This window comes from Erpetoichthys calabaricus, chromosome 3 (genome assembly GCF_900747795.2).
Source record: "Erpetoichthys calabaricus chromosome 3, fErpCal1.3, whole genome shotgun sequence".
NCBI lineage: Eukaryota > Metazoa > Chordata > Cladistia > Polypteriformes > Polypteridae > Erpetoichthys > Erpetoichthys calabaricus.
In genome coordinates, this window is record NC_041396.2 from 98752566 (window position 1) to 98775086 (window position 22521).

The window sequence follows — 22521 nt, forward strand, 5'->3', positions numbered from 1 at the left end:
GAGATTGGAAGGATAGAGTACTGTCGAGGATGACACCCAGACTCTTGACCTGAGATGATGGGGAAACAACAAAGTCATCAATAATAAGAGAAAGATTATTGGTTTTGGATAATGATGATTTTGAACCAATGAGGAGAACCTCAGTTTTGTCACTGTTTAATTTAAGAAAATTCGAAGAAAACCAGGATTTAATTTCAGCAATGCAGTCAATAAGCGAGGGTGGTGGAAAAGAGGAGGTGGGATTACCAGCAAGGTAGAGCTGGGTGTCATTAGCATAACAGTGAAAATTAATGTTATATTTGCGAAAAATATTGCCAAGGGGAAGAAGGTAAATAATAAAAAGAAGAGGCCCCAGGACAGAGCCCTGGGGCACACCAGAAGTAACAGTGGTGGGTTGGGATGTGAAGGTTTTAAGTTGTATGAACTGAGTGCGGCCTAAGAGGTAGGATCTAAACCAATCAAGTGGAGTGTGAGTAATGCCAATCAGAGATAATCTATTAAGGAGAGTGGTATGACAAATAGTATCAAAGGCCGCACTCAGATCAAGGAGGATGAGAATAGTGATTAGACCAGAATCAGCAGCCATAAGGAGGTCATTAGTAATTTTAACAAGTGCCGTTTCTGTACTATGAAGGGGGCGAAAACCAGACTGGAACTTTTCATATAGATTATTGTGAGATAAATGGGTGTGAAGTTGGATAGCTACTATTTTTTCAAGAATTTTGGAGGTAAAGGGCAAGTTAGAAATGGGGCGAAAATTATTGAAATTAGTAGGATCAGCACCAGGTTTTTTTAGTATTGGGGTTATAGCAGCAGTTTTAAAAGATGAGGGAATAATACCAGTAGTGAGAGAAGAGTGAATGATGGCAGAAATGAGAGGGACTAGAGAGGGGAGGCAGGCTTTAACCAGAACTGTAGGCAGGGGGTCCAGCTGACAAGTAGATGACTTGGATTTGCAGATGAGATCTGAAATTTCAGAGGAAGTGGGAAGCTGGAAAGAAGAGAAAAAGTGAATAGGCGAGTGTAGTTCAGAAGGAATATAGAGAGGATCTGGACCAAGGTGCTGATGTATCTTTTGGATTTTCTCGTTGAAAAAAGACATAAGAGAATTACAGAAAGCAGTTGAGTAAAGGTGAGATGGTAAAGAGTCTGGAGGTTGTGTAACATTATTAAGTAAAGAAAACAAAGTCTTGGTGTTACCTGTATTACGAGTAATTAACTGAGTGTAATAATTAGACTTGGTTTGAGCTATACAATCCTTATAATAGAGAAGATGATTTTTATACATCTCTTTGTGGACAAGCAGGCTATCAACAAGGCAATTGGATGGGCTGCTACAGTTATGAATGTGTTCAGGTCACTGACGGCACATGTACTTTACCTTGGGGTCTATACAAAGGCTTCATGCAGTAAGTATTAACAAGCCCTGAGATAGGGGTGCTAGAATTTCTAATGGGGAAGCCACATAAATTATGTCTCAACACTTGAAGCTACAAGCTCCACGCTCTTCATGCTATTAATATAACACATAAGGTACCAGTGCTTATGTATATCCACTTGAAGCACTGCTTTGCATATATATTCACATCTGCAGATTTTAAACAGGCACTACATACAACTGGTAAAAACACAAAAGTACTGTATTTGAGTGAAAAACATTAAAAAGCGAGAACTGTATAAACATTTAATAATGACAATATACTAACATTTCACATTATACTTACTGAATACCAGTTTCAATTCAAAAGAATATGACCATTAACAAAAGTCAAGTCACTAGGAGAAGGAATGTTTTTCCCATGGGCAATTGTGTATGGATGTTCGAGAGTAAGCAGCTCCAGTTACCCAATATTATTATTACTTATTATTTGGTGCCTTTATCCAGAGACTTACAACATTTGAAATACAGTTGGTTACAAAAAAAACAAACAAAAAAACCCCAGATACATATAGTATATATGTACACCTATTAAAAGAGACCTTTGGCTGGTCATCTCTCTCTCTTCCTACCACCAAGTCTATACAAAGCGTTCAGTTTTGACCTTTAATATATTATATTTACCTAGTACTACTTTTCTATACAGTGCTCATTTTTTGGCCACTACATCTTACCTTTGTTTACTTTACAAGAAATGTAACCATTAAGGCCAAATCCAACTACTATAATTATCTTAAAGAGAGTGTTATTTTTCCCCCCAATTATGTCTTTTTATGAAAACTAAAATATAACATATTCAAGCTGATTTAACCAGTATAGTACATACTTCTCTGAATGTTTCTTAATAACTGAGGTATGTCTTTGGAGCTCTGTTCTGAAAGAACACTTCTCAGATCCACAGAAATCTACAACTCTCACCACTGGCAGCTTTATCTACCATACAGCCCCTCTTTGACTCAAAATCCAAAGCAGGCCCCACTTTCTCCTGCCAGTCTTTCTGTGAATCGTATGGCTAACATGCATGGTAAAACTTGTTATTGACATTTACTATAGGTGTATGCTGAAATCTCACAATGTAGCATTATTTATAAAAATCCACAAAACACACTCCTATTCAATACATTTTAAAACTTGCACTATTTAAATACTTTGAAGAATTATTACATTTGTTTTGTTTTTAAACATAAGTATCAAAATCTTACCTGTTATGCTTCTACACAATTAAGTGTAAAACCTGTACATTGGTACATCTGTGTATACTAATCTATAAATACAAACACATTTACACGCAGAGAGAGTAACTTTATAGTGTTTTCTCTGATTTTGTTCAAAACAAGTCCTAGAATTAAGAACAGATAACAAAGATAAATCAGCTTCTATAAATAAATTAAAGAAACAATGAATATGCATGCATACATTTTCAATACGGAGTTTTGGGAAAGGCAGAGCTTATCCTGGCAGCATTATGAAACATACGGATCCAAGTGTACTGTTAAAAATGCAATTTACATTGTTTTTTACATTTTGATAAAGTCAGATTGCAGAGTGGTCCAAATAAACAGCACACAGTATGAAGCCAACATTAAATGAATTTAATTGCACTATGAAATGCAACATTTACAAAGAAAACACAAAAGTATGAAGCAAAACATATTTTTAAAGTGCAAAATGTTTAGCATTGAACCATGCCACTAATCTATGAGCAGACTAAGATCTGCTCGTTACAGAAACATAAATCAGTGAATTTAAAGGTGTTCTTACTAGGTCACCATATAAAATAAACATACAACCAGTGCAAAAATAACCAATAACTTATATGTAGCAACAGAACCAGTAACAGAAACACTAATGTTGCAACATATTCCTTTCTTACCAACTATATATCCGATACATAGACATTAATAAAAGGAAAAGAATTGTAAACTATTTAATAAACCACAATACATCAGAGTATATTGTATGATGTAAAGGAAATTTCTAGCATATGACATTCAGCAAATGAAAAGAAGCCACTAAGTAATGAGGTTGACGGTATACATGTATACAGTTTAAATATAAAGCTTACTAATAATTCCAGACTTCTGCTAATAACACAATTACATCTTTCTAGTGATTACACTACAACTGATAAAATGAGAAGACATTATTATAATATTCAGAAATGTAAATGTTACCCTTGAATGTTACATTTTTTAAAATAATAGTAATAATAATAAAAAAAATCAAACAGCATTGAAAAATGGAAGGGACACATCACAATCACATTAGCGGTTTCCTCATTAGCCTTTCAAAATTTTTAAATTTTTACTCATATCTTATACTTACGGTAATCGTCAATTCAACATTATTCAGAGCTTATGAGACTCTTTCGCTCATTACTCTGATTTTATTTGTCATTTTTCTAATTGCAGCCAAAGTATATGCCTCATATGCAAGCTACTTAGTACTTTCTTACATGCAATTAGATTAATGTGGAAGAATATCCATATTCCATTATTATTTTACAAATGTGATTATATTTAAATACTGTTTATATTCACAAGCACAAAACTCATAACTCTTCAGTACATAGCTGCAAAATAAGCTAGTCAAAATCCCTGTTTGTGAGGACTAATGGTGCAACCAATGTCCAAACATAAAGAGCAATGCAGATCCAGGACGAAGAGATCTTGACCCAGACAGATGGCCACTTACTGATCATTGTTTTAAACGTAGAATCAGGGCTGTTAAATAAACAAATAAATGGTTAATACATGACCAAGAAATTTCTAGAATTTAACAAGGTACTCTACTATGAATACTTTCTGGATTTTTCACTCTCCACCATCGCAACTACTTTGATCAAATAATCTGAAAGAATAAATTAAATCTCAGAACAAGGCACCTTACGTTTACTTTAATTATTCATCCATCTATCCACTGAACTCAGTTACTTTAAATGAGGACTGCTGGAGCCTGCAGCATGGGATCAAGAATCTGTAGTCAACCTAACACATTATTTTCTTCAGGCTGTAGCAGAAGAACTCATGTAGATATGGAGGGAATCTCCAAATGTCCCACTTTAATTATGCCCGGATATAAACCTAGCTGATTACATTAGCATTGCTGACTCACAGATATAATTAAAATGTCTCTACTTGTATAATAAAAGATGTATCCTCACCTATACCAGTTAGTAAGAGTCATCATAATGTACAGAGAAGCCAAGAAAAGCATGAAATGAAAAAAGGAGTAGCTGTAAGTAACTCCATCCTTTTCATTGTCTACTGCACGGTGTACACTGTCTCCTTCTTCAAAGTTGTCATTATGACTGTCACTTTCCTCTATCAATGTAGATTCGTCACTTGTAAGAGTCAACTTGTTTACTTGGCTGTTGGTTGAATTTCTGAAGCTGTAAGAAAAAAAGAAAAACACAACACCTTCTGTGAATGTCCCCTATCCCAGAAAAATACAACTTCATATATGTGTACTTGCTGATCTGTATTACAACAAGGACTTGTAGTCATGAATAATGATAACAACAATAATAACAATTATTGCTATTATTATCATCATTAATAATACATTTTATTTATATAGTTAAAATCAGTGACTTCACAAAAATAAAAACTCGAAACACTAACATTATTATTAACTTTCTAACACCAGCATTACACTAAAGTAATAAAATCCAAAGAATAAAGATAAATCACTGAAAGGTACCAAAAGCATACAGAAAAAGTTTGACAGCTTTAAGAAACTCATTTCAAATTTCATAGCCAACAGACCAAAATGATCACCTATGGTGCACAATCTCACTTGCAGGACAACCAAAAAAATAGAAAACCTGACCTAGGGAAAACAGTAGACATGTATATGCATTAAGTAAGCAATTTCTGAATTTAAATAGAAGGAACAGCATTACTTCATTTACCATTTTTACTCATGTACCACGTGCCCTTGTGTATGATGCGCACCTGATATTCTAATGCTAATTTTAGGGAAAAAATGTGCGCGTGGTACACACATAAATATGGTATACATAACAACTATAATGTTGAATCACATCTTCTTAACAAGTAACTGATATACAGATGACAAAACTGGAGTAATCTGAGAATTTCTTTCTGTGTTCATTAATATATGCAACCCAGCCACAGGGGATGCACAAACCAGTGTGTTTCTTCGTGCCGGTCCCAAGGAGGAGAGAAAGAAGGTAAAAAGAGTGGAACTGAGGGTAGGAACTTTAAATGTTGGCAGTATGACTGGTAAGGAGAAACAGTTAGTAGATATGATGGAGAGAAGGAAGGTTGATATAGTGTGTTTGCAAGAGACTAAATGGAAGGGGAGTAAGGCCAGGTGGATCAGAGGTGGATTCAAATTGTTCTCTCAATGTGTGGATAGGAGGAGAAATGGGGTAGGGATTATTTTGAAGGAACAGTATGTCAAGAGTGTTTTGGAGGTAAAAAGAGTGTCAGACAGAGTAATGATTATGAAGTTGGAAATTGGAGGTGTGATGATGAATGTTGTTAGTACACATGCCCCGCAAGTTGGGTGTGCAATAGATGAGAAACAAGATTTTTGGAGTGATTTGGATGAAGTGATGAACAGTGTACCCAAGGGACAGAAAGTGGTTATTGGAGCGGATTTCAATGGACATGTTGGTGAAGGGAACAGAGGAGACAAGGAGGTGATGGGTAGGTATGGTGTCACGGAGAGGAATGAAGAAGGTCAGAGGATAGTGGATTTTGCCAAAAGGATGGACATGGCTGTGGTGAATATTTTAAGAAGAGGGAGGAACATAGGGTTACGTACAAGAGTGGAGGAAGATGCACACAGGTAGATTGCAGTCTTCAATCTCCTTCTGCATTGGATGTAAAGTGGTGGCAGGGGAATGTGTAGTTAGGCAGCACAGGATGGTGGTCTGCAGGATGATGTTGGAGATCAAGAAGAGGAAGAGATTGAGGGCAGAGCCAAGGATCAAATGGTGAAAGATGAAAAAGGAATACTTCAAGGTTGAGTTTAGAGAGAAGGTGAAACAGGCCCTGGGTGGTAGTAAAGAGTTACCAGACAGTTGGAAAACTACAGCAGATGTAGTAAGAGTGACAGCAAGAAGGGTGCTTGGTGTGACATCCGGACAGAGGAAGGAGGAAAAGGAAGCCAGGTGGTGGAATGGGGAAGTACAAGAGAGCACAGTAGACCTCCGCAAAGTCGTGGTTCAGGGTTCGCGGACTCAAGTCGTTCGCGGATTTTACCTTAGAACATAACTATTAATTGTTAGTGGAAAGCGCAAATATCCTCCGCAATTTTTTATGGCTTTTTTCGTGGCAATACTGTGCTGTAGAGACAACAGGAAGCAACCGCTGAGGGAAACGCAGGTTGGGATAGTGAAAGCAGCCAATCCGAGAGCGTTATTCATTTCTCCTTGCTGCTGATTGACTGCTGCCCTGTGATGCGTCTCCAGCTGAGTGGGTTTACCACCACTGAGGGAAACGCGGTTTGGGATGGTGAAAGTAGCCAATCTGAGAGCGTTATTCATTTCTCCTTGATTCTGATTGACTGCTGCCCTGTGATGCGTCTCCAGCTGAATGTCCTCGTGTTTTCTACTTTGTTATTGTATTCATTTTCTTATTCTTAAATGCACAAGACGAAGCCGAAATGCAGTGCACCTTCTAAGGCTTCTGGCACTGAGTCTAAGCGCCAGAAAAAGTTTAAAACACCCCAGGAGAAGGTTGAACTACTGGATTTGCTCCAGGAACTAAAACGTTATGCTGCAGTAGCGCCACTATGGCATTAATGTAAGCACCGCATGCTACATAAAGAAGAGCGAAGCAACGATCTGGAGTACCATATCTGTAAGTTTTGGAGTACCATATCTGTACGTTTCTATGAAAGTGCCAAAAAGGTAACGACTGTAAGGAATAAAAATATCGTCAGGATGGAATCTGCCTTGGCATTGTGGATCACCGACTGCAGGAAGAACAACATCCCCTTGGATGGTAACATAATCTGTGAGAAAGCACGGAAATTGTACCAGCAGTTTGCTACAGGAGACAATGTAGCAACTTCCCATCACAATGTTCCTGAAACCTATAAAGAAGCCAACACGAAACCCCACCAGAAGAAGACCCGTTCAAAGATACGACTCATCCTGAATCACATGAAGAAGAGGCGTCACCCGAGAAGTTTTAAATCCTCTGCATCGTACTGCACAGCTACTTCATTATCATCATCTTCAATATCATTCATCATTGGTGAGTACCCATACATTTTACTGTATTTTAATTAAATGAAATTATTATGTATTTACTCTACTTATACCAAAGAAAACGCGCTTGTATGAATTACAGTACGTATAGTAGGAACATCGGTATTTTACATTCTAGCACCACGGGAGACATAGCAGTACAGTACTGTACAGTATACGGGTTTAACTTTACATTCTTTTTTTAGGTAATGTATTAAGCTGAGTTTGCAACGAAATTAAAGTGCTTTGGAGGCATAATACATTTAGGGTTTAAACTATAAAAATATGAATTTAAAAGGCATTTTTTAACCACATCCAAAAGTCACAGTTTTTCACAATTCACAGGTGCTCTAGGAATGTAACCCCAGCGAATTTGGGGGGTGTACTGTATACAGAGGAAGAGGATGGCAAATAAGAAATGGGATAGTCAGAGAGATGCAGAAAGCAGACAAGAGTACAAGGAGATAAGGCGCAAGGTGAAGAGAAAGGTGGCAAAGGCTAAAGAAAAGGCATATGATGAGTTGTATGAGAGGTTGGACACTAAGGAGGGAGAAAAGGACCTGTACCCATTGGCTAGACACTGGGACCGAGCTGGGAAAGATGTGCAGCAGGTTAGGGAAATAAAGGATAAAAATGGACATGTACTCACAAGCGAGGAGAGTGTGTTGAGCAGATGGAAAGAGTACTTTGAGAGGCTAATGAATGAAGAGAACAAGAGAGAGAAGAAGTTGGATGATGTGGAGATAGTGCATCAGGAAGTGCAACAGATTAGCAAGGAGGAAGTATGGACGGCTATGAAGAGGATGAAAAATGGAAAGGTCATTGGTCCAGATGACATACCTATGGAAGTATGGAGGTGTTCAGGAGAGATGGCAGTGGAGTTTTTAACCAGATTGTTTAATAGAACCTTGGAAAGTGAGAGGATGCCTGAGGAGTGAAGAAGAAATGTACTGGTGCCAATATTTAAAAATAAGGGGGATGTGCAGGACTGTAGTAACTACAGGGGGATAAAATTGATGAGCCACAGCATGAAGTTATGGGAAAGAGTAGTGGAAGCTAGGTTAAGAAGTGAGGTGATAATTAGTGATCAGCTGTATGGTTTCAAGCCAAGAAAGAGCACCACAGATGTGATGTTTGCTCTGAGTATAGACAAGGCCAGAAGGAGTTGCATTGCGTCTTTGTTGACCTGGAGAAAACATATCACAGGGTGTCTTGAAAGGAGTTGTGGTATTGTATGAGAAAGTCGGAAGTGGCAGAGAAGTATGTAAGAGTTGTACAGGATATGTATGAGGGAAGTGTGACTGTGGTGAGGTCTGCAGTACGAGTGATGGATGCATTCAAGGTGGAGGTGGGATTACATTAAGAATCGGCTTTCAACCCTTTCTTATTTGCAATGGTGATGGACAGGTTGACAGACGAGATTAGACAGGAGTCCCCGTGGACTATGATGTTTGCTGATGACATTGTAATCTGTAACAATAGTAGGGAGCAGGTTGAGGAGACCCTGGAGAGGTGGAGATATGCTCTAGAGAGGAGGGAAATGAAGGTCATTAGGAACAAGACAGAATACATGTGTGTAAATTAGGGGGGGGGGCGGTTAGTGGAATGGTGAGGATGCAAGAAGTAGAGTTGGTGAAGGTGGATGAGTTTAAATACTTGGAATCAACAGTACGAAGTAATGGGGATTGTGGAAGAGAGTGCAGGCAGGGTGGAATGAGTGGAGAAGAGCGTCAGGAGTAATCTGCGACATACAGGTATCAGCAAGAGTGAAAGGGAAGGTCTACAGGACGGAAGTGAGACCAGCTATGTTATATGGGTTGGAGACGGTGGCACTTTACCAGAAAGTAGGAGACAGAGTTGGAGGTAGCAGAGTTAAAGATGCTAAGATTTGCATTGGGTGTGACAAGGATGGACAGGATTAGAAATGAGGACATTAGAGGGTCAGCTCAAGTTGGACAGTTGGGAGACAAAGTCAGAGAGGCGAGATTGCATTGGTTTGGACACGTGCAGAGTAGAGATGCTGAGTATACTGGGAGAAGGATGCTAAGGATTGAGCTGCCAGGGAAGAGGAAAAGGCCTAAGAGGAGGTTTATGGATGAGGTGAGAGAGGACATGTAGGTGATGGCTGTAACAGAACAAGATGCAGAGGATAGAAAGATATGGAAAAAGTTGATCCGCTATGGCAACCCCTAGCAGTAGCAGCCGAAAGAAGGAGAAGTTCATTAATATATGCACAGCTCTATTTTGGATATATTTAAACCTCTGGAGTTAAGAGGAAGAATTATAAACAATGAGAGATGCAGTAGTCAAGGTGAGATAATATTAATGCTTAGACAGAAGTGGTCTAAGTTTTGCTACACTTCTAAGATGGTAAAATGAAGTGATCTTGCAATTGTGCACTATGATCTTGCAATTTAACTATTCAGTCATATCTGACCCCAAGCTTTGCAATTAATGAATAGTGGTCACAAAATTATTTTCCAGCTGCAAGTGCCACAACTGATGTGAACAGGGTTGTGGAGTTGGTATACAAAACCTTTGACTCCAACTCAATTTATGGTACCACTGACTATAACTCTTAACTTCTCTATTTGTTATTAGACTACTAGATTTACTAAGTTGTCTGAAAGCACACAACATACTAGATACAAGGCATTTCATCACTGCCAAAGCAAATCACTGGGCTGCGTTTTACTACCCTAACCTGTTAAAGTTTGGATTTAAAGGCTATAGCGATGCAGTTGTGGCATTTTTGTTATTTATTAAAGAAATTACAAACATTAAACTAAAGACAAAACCAACAAAATTAAAAAGGCTGTATTTTTTATCAAAAGACTAGAAGAAAAACAGCTTAATCAAATTAGTAGAAGTAAAATTAGAAATCTGAACAGATTACAGTGATCCCTCGCTATATCGCGCTTCGCCTTTCGCGGCTTCACTCCATCACGGATTTTATATGTAAGCATATTTAAATATATATCGCGGATTTTTCGCTGCTTCGCGGGTTTCTGCGGACAATGGGTCTTTTAATTTCTGGTACATGCTTCCTCAGTTGGTTTGCCCAGTTGATTTCATACAAGGGACGCTATTGGCAGATGGCTGAGAAGCTACCCAACTTACTTTCTCTCTCTCTCTCTCTTGCGCTGACGTAGGGGGGTGTGAGCAGGGGGGCTGTTCGCACACCTAGACGACAGGGACGTTGCTACCTTCTGTGTGCAGCTGCTTCCTGAAGGACATGCTGCACGGTGCTTCGCATACTTAAAAGCTCGAAGGGCACGTATTGATTTTTGCTTGAAAAACAAACACTCTCTCTCTCTCTCTTTGTCTGCTCCTGACGGAGGGGGTGTGAGCTGCTTTGTGCCACGGTGCTTCGCATACTTAACACTAGAATTACCAGAGCTTACGAAAAAACTCGTATATCCGGCCCACCTTAAATCGCTTCTTAAATCCGTTCACACCTCTCCGCCAGCATCCTTTGTCCTCTAAATGTGCTGATAAAAGACAAGCTGCCAGCAGCCGGCTATTCCATCCCCCCACCGACTTAGAACGTGAGCGAACTTTTCCCAGCTCACGCCTTGATTGTTTACCTGGGAGTGAAGTGCAGTTTTACAGTGGAAATGATAGATCGTTATTTGGAAGACACGCATGAAATGCGTGTTCCGTTTCTAAAGTAATCTGTGTAAACACATTGTTAAAACAGAAACTTTTTCATATTTTAGTAATAAATGTTACAAAATGTAGTAGGCATAAACAATAGAATATATAAAGCCCGAGTTCCAAAGATCAAATAAACACTTTCACAAAAGCTTCAAGAATGATTCAACAGCTTCTGTGGCGCAGCGTGCTAAGATTTGCCTCTTAGCGCAGAGCACCTTTTCCTTGCCTCACAGACCTGAGTTCGATTCCCCGCTGGGGATGAAGTGTTGCTTTTTTTTTCTTTTCTTTTAAACCTCAAACGGACATAAAATTTATACATTGGTATGCACTGTCAGTTACTGAGATCGTTATATTTTCATGTGGGATGCTCCTTTTCAAATATTTTTTTAACAATTGAGACTGCAATTAACAGGAACAACTGTCCTTATAACTTATTTTTAAGATCCATAACACACAGACAGACAGAGCACTGCGTAATAGAGAGACAGACAGGCAGAGAAGTCACTAGATATATAAATAAACAGGGAAGCCACGTGTACTGAAAGAAAAAAAGAACAACATGTGCGTTGTCCCTGCTGCACTGAATAAGCGCAGGCGCTCTAACATCACCCCTCCCCCGATCTTACTTAGAGAGTCAGATGGGGGGAGGGGTGATGTTAGAGCGCCTGCACTTATTCAGTGCAGCAGGGACAACGCACATGTTGTTCTTTTTTTCTTTCAGTACACGTGGCTTCCCTGTTTATTTATATATCTAGTGACTTCTCTGCCTGTCTGTCTCTCTATTACGCAGTGCTCTGTCTGTCTGTGTGTTATGGATCTTAAAAATAAGTTATAAGGACAGTTGTTCCTGTTAATTGCAGTCTCAATTGTTAAAAAAATATTTGAAAAGGAGCATCCCACATGAAAATATAACGATCTCAGTAACTGACAGTGCATACCAATGTATAAATTTTATGTCCGTTTGAGGTTTAAAAGAAAAGAAAAAAAAAAGCAACACTTCATCCCCAGCGGGGAATCGAACTCAGGTCTGTGAGGCAAGGAAAAGGTGCTCTGCGCTAAGAGGCAAATCTTAGCACGCTGCGCCACAGAAGCTGTTGAATCATTCTTGAAGCTTTTGTGAAAGTGTTTATTTGATCTTTGGAACTCGGGCTTTATATATTCTATTGTTTATGCTTACTACATTTTGTAACATTTATTACTAAAATATGAAAAAGTTTCTGTTTTAACAATGTGTTTACACAGATTACTTTAGAAACGGAACACGCATTTCATGCGTGTCTTCCAAATAATGATCTATCATTTCCACTGTAAAACTGCACTTCACTCCCAGGTAAACAATCAAGGCGTGAGCTGGGAAAAGTTCGCTCACGTTCTAAGTCGGTGGGGGGATGGAATAGCCGGCTGCTGGCAGCTTGTCTTTTATCAGCACATTTAGAGGACAAAGGATGCTGGCGGAGAGGTGTGAACGGATTTAAGAAGCGATTTAAGGTGGGCCGGATATACAAGTTTTTTCGTAGGCTCTGGTAATTCTAGTGTTAAAAGGCAAACAGCCCTATTGATTTGTTTGCTTTTGTCTCTCTCTATCTCTGTGACATGATCTGCTCCTGACAGGCACTCCTTTGAAGAGGAAGATATGTTTGCATTCTTTTAACTCTTTTAGGGCGGATGTCGACTTTTGTCGACAGGAGGGGTTGAAGGCGAATGTCGACAAAAGTCGACATCCAGGGATAGGGGGCGACAATCAGCTGTTAATGGCGACAAATCTCACTGTCACGTCACAGGCATTCCCTCTGTGCTTGGAGGAATGCTAGACTCGTTGACTCGGCAAATAAACATTGCGTGTGCGTGAGTTGCGAAATGTAAACAAAGGCAAGATGGCACCGACATGTGAAAAGGCAAAGAAGCAAGTGCAGAAAAGAAAACACTCGGCAGACAATGTTTTGTGCATTATCGCGGAGTCGGACTCTTGACTTTTCAGAATCGGACTTTATTGGCAGTGATCAAGAGATCGAGCAAGAGAGTTAGAAGCAGGCATCAGCTGATCAGACACCAGCCGATGCCGCTTGAGCGGATCTGCTGCCAGTTGAGTGCCTTCGCGCAGCCGATGCATCTACGGCAAGGTTCGCATGGGATAAATACACAGACATTGAAAAGTTGAGAGCCGATCTGGGTACCAGAGTTTACAAGACAGCATGGCTTGCTGTTGGACATGACAGATCACCAGCTGCTGTACTTCAGGCTGCTCTCTCCTGATGCTGCTTTTCAGCTACTGTCAGACGTGACAAACAGGTAGGCAGAGATTTTTTTTGAATCGCGGGCTGCGTTTGCATCGCATTCTCGTTTTTCAAAGTGGAAACCCACAATGAAAGACGAGATGAAGCGCGCTGTGGCATTACAAATAGAGATGGGACAGAACTGGTGATATAATTTCAGGGAGCATTGGTCCAAACGTGTTTTGTCCCCTGGTGGCTTAGGTACGTGCTGCTGCAAAGTTTTATTCACTTCTGTAATAAACAGAAGCAAATCCCATGGGGTGAGCCAGGCTATAATGCCATACATAAAGGTTCATAAAGTTTCAGAAGATGAAAAGAGGTGACAATACGGTTTTCATGCAGGCAGAAAACTTGGTGGCAGTGGCATGACATGATGGCAAATGTGTGACTTGTCTCTCTACAGTACACACTAACAATATATGTGAGAAAGTGCAGCAACAGACAATTGAAAAATAGGCACCAAAGCAACACATATTGTAAGGAGTGCAATGTGGCAATGACTGAAATTGGCTGCTTTGAGCGAGATCAGACGTTGCTGTGTAAAATGTATGTGATATGTATGTGAAATCATAAAGTAAATATTTTTTGTTGATTTGATATGTTAAACAATTGCTTTGTGTTCTTTTTTAAAAAATGTTAGTTTTTGGAAAAATATTCAGCCCTGGGAGAAAAGAAACAAAAAAAAATTAGCCCTAAAAGAGTTAATTGTGAGATGGAACTGTGATCTCTGTCTTGTCATGGAGCACAGTTTAAACTTTTGAAAAAGAGACAAATGTTTGTTTGCAGTGTTTGAATAACGTTCCTGTCTCTCTACAACCTCCTGTGTTTCTGCGCAAATCTGTGACCCAAGCATGACAATATAAAAATAACCATATAAACATATGGTTTCTACTTCGCGGATTTTCTTATTTCGCGGGTGGCTCTGGAACGCAACCACCGCGATGGAGGAGGGATTACTGTATATTACAACTTAACAATTCCAGTAATTCAAAAACTGCTTCTGACTCCACAGCTATAGATGAGATCTAAGAAAAATGTCTCACTTTCTTTATTGGGGGGTGAAAGGTCCACACTAAATCTCCCATCTTATCTGTCTTCACTTTTCCCCAGTACATAATTTCAAAGTCACAGCAAAGTATATGTATATGGCTCAAGTATATTATAACAAGAACACAAACTATCCTAACAACTAGTTATGAAATTACTATGTACTCATGTTCTATTTCCATTAAAAAGTATTTCAACATATATTCAGTTCTCTTAGTCAGCATGGCTTTAAAAAAAAGCAGCCAAATTATAAGTGGGGATGAACAGTCTCCCAGAAATCGAACATTCCTACCAGATTCCACAAGAAAGAAAGAAAGGTCACTATAGCCAAGGCCCTTTTCCTTCCAAACGGCACTTACTTTGACACAGAAGGTTTAATAAAGTCCAGAATAATTTGTGAAAATAAACCTTTTTGAAATCTATTCAATTATTCTGTTAAATGGCTTATATTTAACTACCTCGGCTTCTTTTTTACCTTCATTTCAAAGATTCTTCAAAAACTCTTGATAATTCATTTTAAAAACAATTCTAGTATCGCTTCCTTCAAGACAGATTGTACCTTCACACTCCAACGCATCTATGGCAGAGTCACACTTAAAAATACACATACTTTTAGTCCATTTTACAATATGCCAAAAGTGGAGTGCAAAATGAGTGATATCTATCGTACAAGTTGGTGAATATTTTTATGTCTTTATTTGTAAGCTAAGCAAAGGAAATGCAATATTAGATAGTGTTTCAGAAGACATGTTTTCCTTCATTAATAAGAACAGTGGTGCTTTGATGTTTACCTAAGCCAAGGCACCACCGAGTCTTTAGGACTAATCCAAAATGTGGCAGAGTGACTATGTTTGAACTTACATGAGCCTAAAGGTCATCTCCCTCAGGAAAGCCATAAAGTGACTAGCTGGCAGGAACAGGGTCCACCTAAACAAAGCAACCGAGTTTGCTTCCAAGTGTTGCTTTGGAAGTGTAGTTATTGTAGGGGTTGCTACATGCCTCAAATCAGTTTGCCAAGGGTGATTCTGTGCAGGACATTCTATAAGGTCATCTACCCTAGGAAGGCCCAAACTGACTAGCTGGCAGGGACAACCTACAACTGAACAAAGCGACTGGGAGATGGGATGTATCGTGTTTCCCCGAAAATAAGACAGGGTCTTATATTAATTTTTGCTCCAAAAGATGCACTAGGGCTTATTTTCAGGGGATATCTTATATTTATTCATGTACAACAATATACATTTATCCAAATAGTCATGTCATCTTCTGGAATATCGTCGTAAGTCTCCACATTCAAACCCTGAATTTCTGCCTGAAGTTCTTGCTACTCCAGCCACTTTTAGGATCCTCCAGGATCGATGTGCGTGCTTCGATGTTTGATGAATGGTTCAATGTGGTGAAGCAAAATGGCGACATACAAATGCATTCGTAGTGCTTTGATATTCAAGGGTTACATATTCCCCAAAATAATGACACGATACAATTTAAAAGTCTCACGCACCATCTTCTGTGTTTTTTTTTTTTTTTTTTTTTTGCACCTTTACAATACCATCAGAATGTACAGCGGTGTATTTGAGCCACAGAGGAGGAAAAAAAAAAAAGGACATAATGAAAATGTCTATTTTGTGATTAAAGTGGAAATTTCAGCTTTAAACTTGAAATGTCCTCTTTAACCTCTTAATTTACTTTATCATTAAAGTAGACTGTTGTAAACATCATCTTAAAACCAACCCAGTTGTTAAATCGCTATGCACTTCTGGGGCTTCCTCCTGATCTGACAACAGCGGCAAGCAGCATCATCACACAGAACACATTAAATTTATAATATTCCAGCTCTCTGCACATTTAGAATTCTTAGATTTATACTTCCTCTCCTCGAACTGCGACCTTATCGTGGCGGAGGGGTTTGCGTGTCCCAATGATTCTAGGAGCTCTGTTGTCCAGGGCTTTATGCCCCTGGTAGGGTCACCCAAAGCAAACTGGTCCTAGGTGAGGGATGAGACAAAGTGCGGTTCAAAAGACCTTCTATGATGAATAAAAAATTTGGATGGCGTTTTCCCTTGCCCGGACGCAGGTCACCGCGGCCCCCCCTATGGAGCCAGGCCTGGAGGTGGGGCTCGATGGCGAGCGCCTGGTGGCCGGGCTTGCACCCATGGAGCTCGGCCGGGCACTGCCCGAAGAGGCAACGTGGGTCCCCCTTCCTATGGGCTCACCACCTATGGGAGGGGCCAAGGAGGTTGGGTACAGTGTGAGTTGGGTGGTGGCCGAATGCGGGGACCTTGGCGGTCCGATCCTCGGCTACAGAAGCTGGCTCTTGGGATGTGGAATGTCACCTCTCTGAAGGGGAAGAAGCCTGAGCTAGTGCGCGAGGTTGAGAGGTTCCGGCTAGATATAGTCGGGCTCACCTCGACGCACAGCTTGGACTCTGGAACCAATCTCCTTGAGAGGGGCTGGACTCTCTACCACTCTGGAGTTGCCCCCGGTGAGAGGCTCCGAGCGGATGTGGGCATACTTATTGCCCCCGACTTGGAGCCTGTACATTGGGGTTTACCCCGGTGGACGAGAGGGTAGCTTCCCACTGCCTTCGGGTGGTGGGACAGGTCCTAACTGTTGTTTGTGCATATGCACCGAACAGCAGTTCAGAGTACCCACCCTTTTTGGAGTCCCTGGAGGGGGTGCTAGAGGGCATACATTCTGGGGACTCCCTCGTACTGCTGGGAGACTTCAATGCTCACGTGGGCAATGACAGTGAGACCTGGAAGGGCGTGATTGGGAGGAATGGCCCCCCCGATCTGAACCCGAGTGGTGTTTTGTTATTGGACTTCTGTGCTCATCACGGATTGTCCATAACGAACACCATGTTCAAGCATAGGGGTGTTCATATGTGCATTTGGCACCAGGACACCCTAGGCCTCAGTTCGATGATCGACTTTGTGGTTGTGTCGTCGGACTTGCGGCCACATGTCTTGGACACTCTGGTGAAGAGAGGGGCGGAGCTGTCAAATGATCACCACCTGGTGGTGAGTTGGCTTCGATGGTGGGGGAGGATGCCGGTCAGGCCTGGTAGGCACAAACATGTTGTGAGGGTCTGCTGGGAATGTCTGGCAGAGCCCCGTCAGAAGTAGCTTCAACTCCCACTTCCAGCAGAACTTTGACCACGTCCCGAGGGAGGTGGAAGATATTGAGTCCGAATGGGCCATGTTCCGCGCCTCTATTGTTGAGGTGGCTGACCGGAGCTGTCGCCATAAGGTGGTCGGTGCCTGTCGTGGCGGCAATCCCCAAACCCGTTGGTGGACACCAGCAGTGAGGGATGCTGTCAAGCTGAAGAAGGAGTCCTACCAGTCCCTTTTGTCCTGTGGGACTCTGGAGGCAGCTAATAGGTACCAGCAGGCCAAGCGGAATGCGGCTTCAGTGGTTGATGAGGCAAAAACTCTGGCATGGGAGGAGTTTGGGTAGGCCATGGTGAACGACTTTTGGACGGCTTCGAGGAGATTCTGGTCCACCGTCTGGCGTCTCAGGAGGGGAAAGCAGTGCAGTGTCAACACTGTATATGGTGGGGATGGTGCGCTGCTGACCTCGACTCGGGACATTGTGGGTTGGTGGGGGGAGTACTTTGAAGACCTCCTCAATCTCAATAACATGCCTTCCAATGAGGAAGCAGAGCCTGGGGACTCAGAGGTGGGTTTTCCCATCTCTGGGACTGAGGTCACCGAGGTGGACAAAAAACTCCTTGGTGGCAGGGCCCCGGGGGTGGATAAGATACGCCCGGAGTTCCTCAAGGCTCTGGATGTTGTAGGGCTGTCTTGGTTGACACGTCTCTGCAACATTGCATGGACATCAGGGACAGTGCCTCTGGATTGGCAGACTGGGGTGGTGGTCCCCCTCTTTAAGAAGGGGGACCGGAGGGTGTGTTCCAACTACAGAGGGATCACACTCCTCAGCCTCCCTGGAAAAGTCTATTCGGGGGTTCTGGAGAGGAGGGTCCGTCAGATAGTCGAATCTTGGATTCAGGAGGAACAGTGTGGTTTTCGTCCTGGTCGTGGAACAGTGGACCAGCTCTACACCCTTAGCAGAGTCCTGGAGGGTGCATGGGAGTTGTGTTTTGTGGACTTGGAAAAGGCGTTCGACCGTGTCCCTCTGGGAATCCTGTGGGGGGTGCTCCAGGAGTATGGGGTACCGGACCCCCTGATAAGGGCTGTTCGGTCCCTGTACAACCGGTGTCGGAGCTTGGTCCACATTGCCGGCAATAAGTCGAACCCGTTTCCAGTGAGAGTTGGACTCCGCCAGGGCTGCCCTTTGTCACCAATTCTGTTCATTAACTTTTATGGACAGAATTTCTAGGCACAGCCAGGGTGTTGAGGGGGTCCAGTTTGGTGGACTCAGGATTGGGTCACTGCTTTTTGCAGATGATGTTGTCCTGTTTGCTTCATCAGGCTGTGATCTTCAGCTCTCTCTGGATCGGTTCGCAGCCGAGTGTGAAGCGGCTGGGATGGGAATCAGCACCTCCAAATCTGAGACCATGGTCCTCAGCCGGAAAAGGGTAGAGTGCCCTCGCAGGGTTGGGAGCGAGATCCTGCCTCAACTGGAGGAATTCAAGTATCTCAGGGTCTTGTTCACGAGTGAGGGAAGAATGGAGCGTGACATCAACAGGCGGATCGTTGCGGCGTCCGCAGTGATGCAGGCTCTGCATCGGTCTGTCGTGGTGAAAAAGGAGCTGAGCCGTAAGGCAAAGCTCTCAATTTACCAGTCGATCTATGAAGAACAAGATCGCGAATACAAGCAGCTGAAATGAGTTTCCTCCGCAGGGTGTCTGGACTCTCCCTTAAAGATAGGGTGAGAAACTCAGTCATCCGGGGGGGCAGGGGTGGGTATGGGAATGGGTTTTACTCAGAGTAGAGCCGCTGCTCCTCCGCATCGAGAGGAGTCAGATGAGGTGGCTCGGGCATCTGATCAGGATGCCTCCTGGACGCCTCCCTGGTGAGGTGTTCCGGGCACGTCCAACCGGGAGGAGGCCCCGGGGAAGACCCAGGACACGTTGGAGGGACTATGTCTCCCGGATGGCCTGGGAATGCCTTGGGATTCTCCCAGAAGAGCTAGAAGAAGTGGCCGGAGAGAGGGGAGTCTGGGCATCTCTGCTCAAGCTGCTGCCCCCACGACCCGACCTCGGATAAGTGGAAGAGGATGGATGGATGGATGGATGGATGGAGATTTATACTTGATATCACTTTCATGATGAAATGCATTACAAATATGTATGTTTCATTTTACAGATAAATCTTTAAATAACTGTTTAAATAATGAATACTGCTAATAGTTACACATATGGGGTGGCACGATGGCAGAGTCGGTAGCGCTGCTGTCTCGCAGGGAGTCACATCCCTTGTGATCCCTGCCTGGAGTTTGCATGTTTTCCTGGTGGGTTTCCACAGTGTGCTCAGTCTTCCATCCAAAGACATGAAGGTTTGGGGATTTGGTGAAGCTACAATGACGCCAGTGTATGTGTGTGCTTGTGTTCACCTTGCGATGAGCTGATGCCCCGTCCAGAGATTTTGTTTCTGTCTTGCGCCGGTGCTGCTGGAATGGGAGCATCCCTGAATTAATAGATGTAATCATTAAACATCCTTTTCAGAGATATTGTGGCAAAGTGTCCTCGGAATTTAATGGATGTTTCGGGCACATGCGTTGCATCACGTGAAGTAAAAACCTGGCCTTAGGCGCCTTACTTTTCACCCGACGATCTTGACTAGGGCTTATATTACACAGCAGCCTGAAAATCATGCTAGGGCTTTTTTTCGGGGAAACACGGTATCTGATGTGGTAAGAGGTACATGGTGAGCGGCAGTTTTTAAATAAATGTGTCCCGGGAAGTTCACGCAGTGATTGGGTGCAGCTGTGCACATGCCCATGTCGCTCCCAAGTTGAATGGTGTGGTGGCTGATCGCATACTCCTGTGCAAATGCAAACAGATCAGTCAGGTACCTCAGTCACACCTTGGTGGAGGCAGTGTATCTCAGGCCGCATTAAAAAATGAGGATGAGGAATGGAGGTTAATGAAAACAGAGAGAAGGGCAGCAATGGGACAGAGGTTGGTGCAATTGTGAGGAAAAGCAGGTTTACAGGAAAGTGACTCCAAAGGAAGCTCTTGGCCAGTGCTTGAGAGTCAGAGGGGCTGCTCCTGCTGAGCATTAATGGAGCAGGAGTGACCAAATGCTCTGGGAGGCTCCCATGAAACCCAGACGGACTACAGCATGTAGAGAGCAAGAAGTAAAGCCCTGCGTGGCACCCTGTGAATGCTGATGGACTATCAACAGGGACCCCAGCTGGATTAAGGGTTGCCTGTACCTGTTGGTGGATGTTTCCTCAAGCTGAGAAATCCAAAAAGGGTAATCTGGATAGATGTTGGATTTTAGAAGGAAGCACCAAAGCTTATAGTCTTTAAAAGACGATGATTGCCCTTGGTTTTAAAGCCTTGTTTTAATAGTTACTTATTGAACTTTTTAACCTCCATATTCACTAATTTTATGATTTTACTTATTTGTTGGGTATATTTTTATGTACTGCACGGTTTTAACACTTTTCTGTTTGCTTTCAATAAAAGCACCAACACTTATGTACCAACCCCTTGCTGAATGTACTGTATGTGTCCTCATTTCCCTGGCTCATCATGATCTATGACTATCGATGGTTATGGGTTGAAAAGGTCCCCAGAAGCAACTAGGGAGTGTGGAGCCAACCCAAACCTTCACACCAGAGCACTTTCACTGGTGAATGGCCCAGGAAGGAACAGATAGAATAATTCTATTGGCCACTGAAATTGGATTTTGTCTGAAACATGATTGGACAAACCAAAGAAATGGCTTGCACCCATTGGTCTAGGATATGGTTAGGTCACTTCATTATCCTCTCATCATCTGGCCATGAAAAGATGACAAACCTCTCTCTTTTGCAATTTTTCCATGAGGAAGATATGCGGCCTGTTTCAATATTCCACTGAAAAGTCAAAGCTAGACTGACGATAAGCAGAGAGCTGCCAATGGACGCAAGATGCACTGCTACTTAGGCTTTAATGGTACATTTCTGTCACTTTCACTTTATTTTGCTTAATAATTTGGGCATATTATTGTTAATACATAATTGATTTAAAGTGTAACTCTCTCCTTCCTGTTTGTTCTTTCACTCGCTCTAATTGCCTGAGCATATATAAGGGAGTTTGGGATGGAGGGTGATTGATAAAATATAGCACCTAACCACAAAGTGTTTAGAGTATGGGATTTCTGACATGTTATTAAGGTCTAGACAGTTTAAAGGGGAAAATAGGGTCACTACGGGACTCTACAAGACAAAACATAAACAACAATTAGGTGTCACTGATAAACAGGGGTCAACTGACCATTAATTATATAACAAGTTAATACTAAACTTTTTTTTTAATCTGATTAATACCCATTAGTGTGTCATTTTACTGCTATTCAACACTAGATAGCTAGCTCTGGACATCATAGACAACTTAAGTGACTAGAGTTAATACAATATGGTCATTAGGAGAGTTCTGATGATGAATCTGATTGTTGTTTGCATTACTATGAAAAGACATGCTGTGCCAACACAGACTTTTGCCCAGAGGCAGCAAACAGACCAAACATAAAAACTGTGTCAAGTACGAAACCTTGAAAAACTCCAGCAATAACAAAACAAAGCCAGGATTTGTACTGCTCAATAGCAACATATTACTTTTGTCTTGGAAAATAATAGCTAGTGAACAACTAATGCAGTTCTATAGATTCCAACATCTTCAAACAACCGAACAGAATGCCAAGGTCTATGGTATCAAAAGCAGCAGTCAGGTCTACCAAAACAAGACAATGTAATACCTCGGTATC

General features: G+C 41.9%; 1 protein-coding gene across 1 annotated transcript in view; it reads right to left on the reverse strand.

Annotated features, from left to right (window-relative positions):
• Nucleotides 1-3009: 3009 nt before the first annotated feature.
• serinc1 (serine incorporator 1) overlaps nt 3010-22521 on the reverse strand; it is a 58630-nt gene continuing 39118 nt past the window's right edge. Inside the window, 2 exon segments of the mRNA XM_051924305.1 lie at nt 3010-4161; nt 4602-4829. Coding sequence (XP_051780265.1) covers nt 4023-4161; nt 4602-4829 — 367 coding nt within the window. The 3' untranslated portion in view covers nt 3010-4022.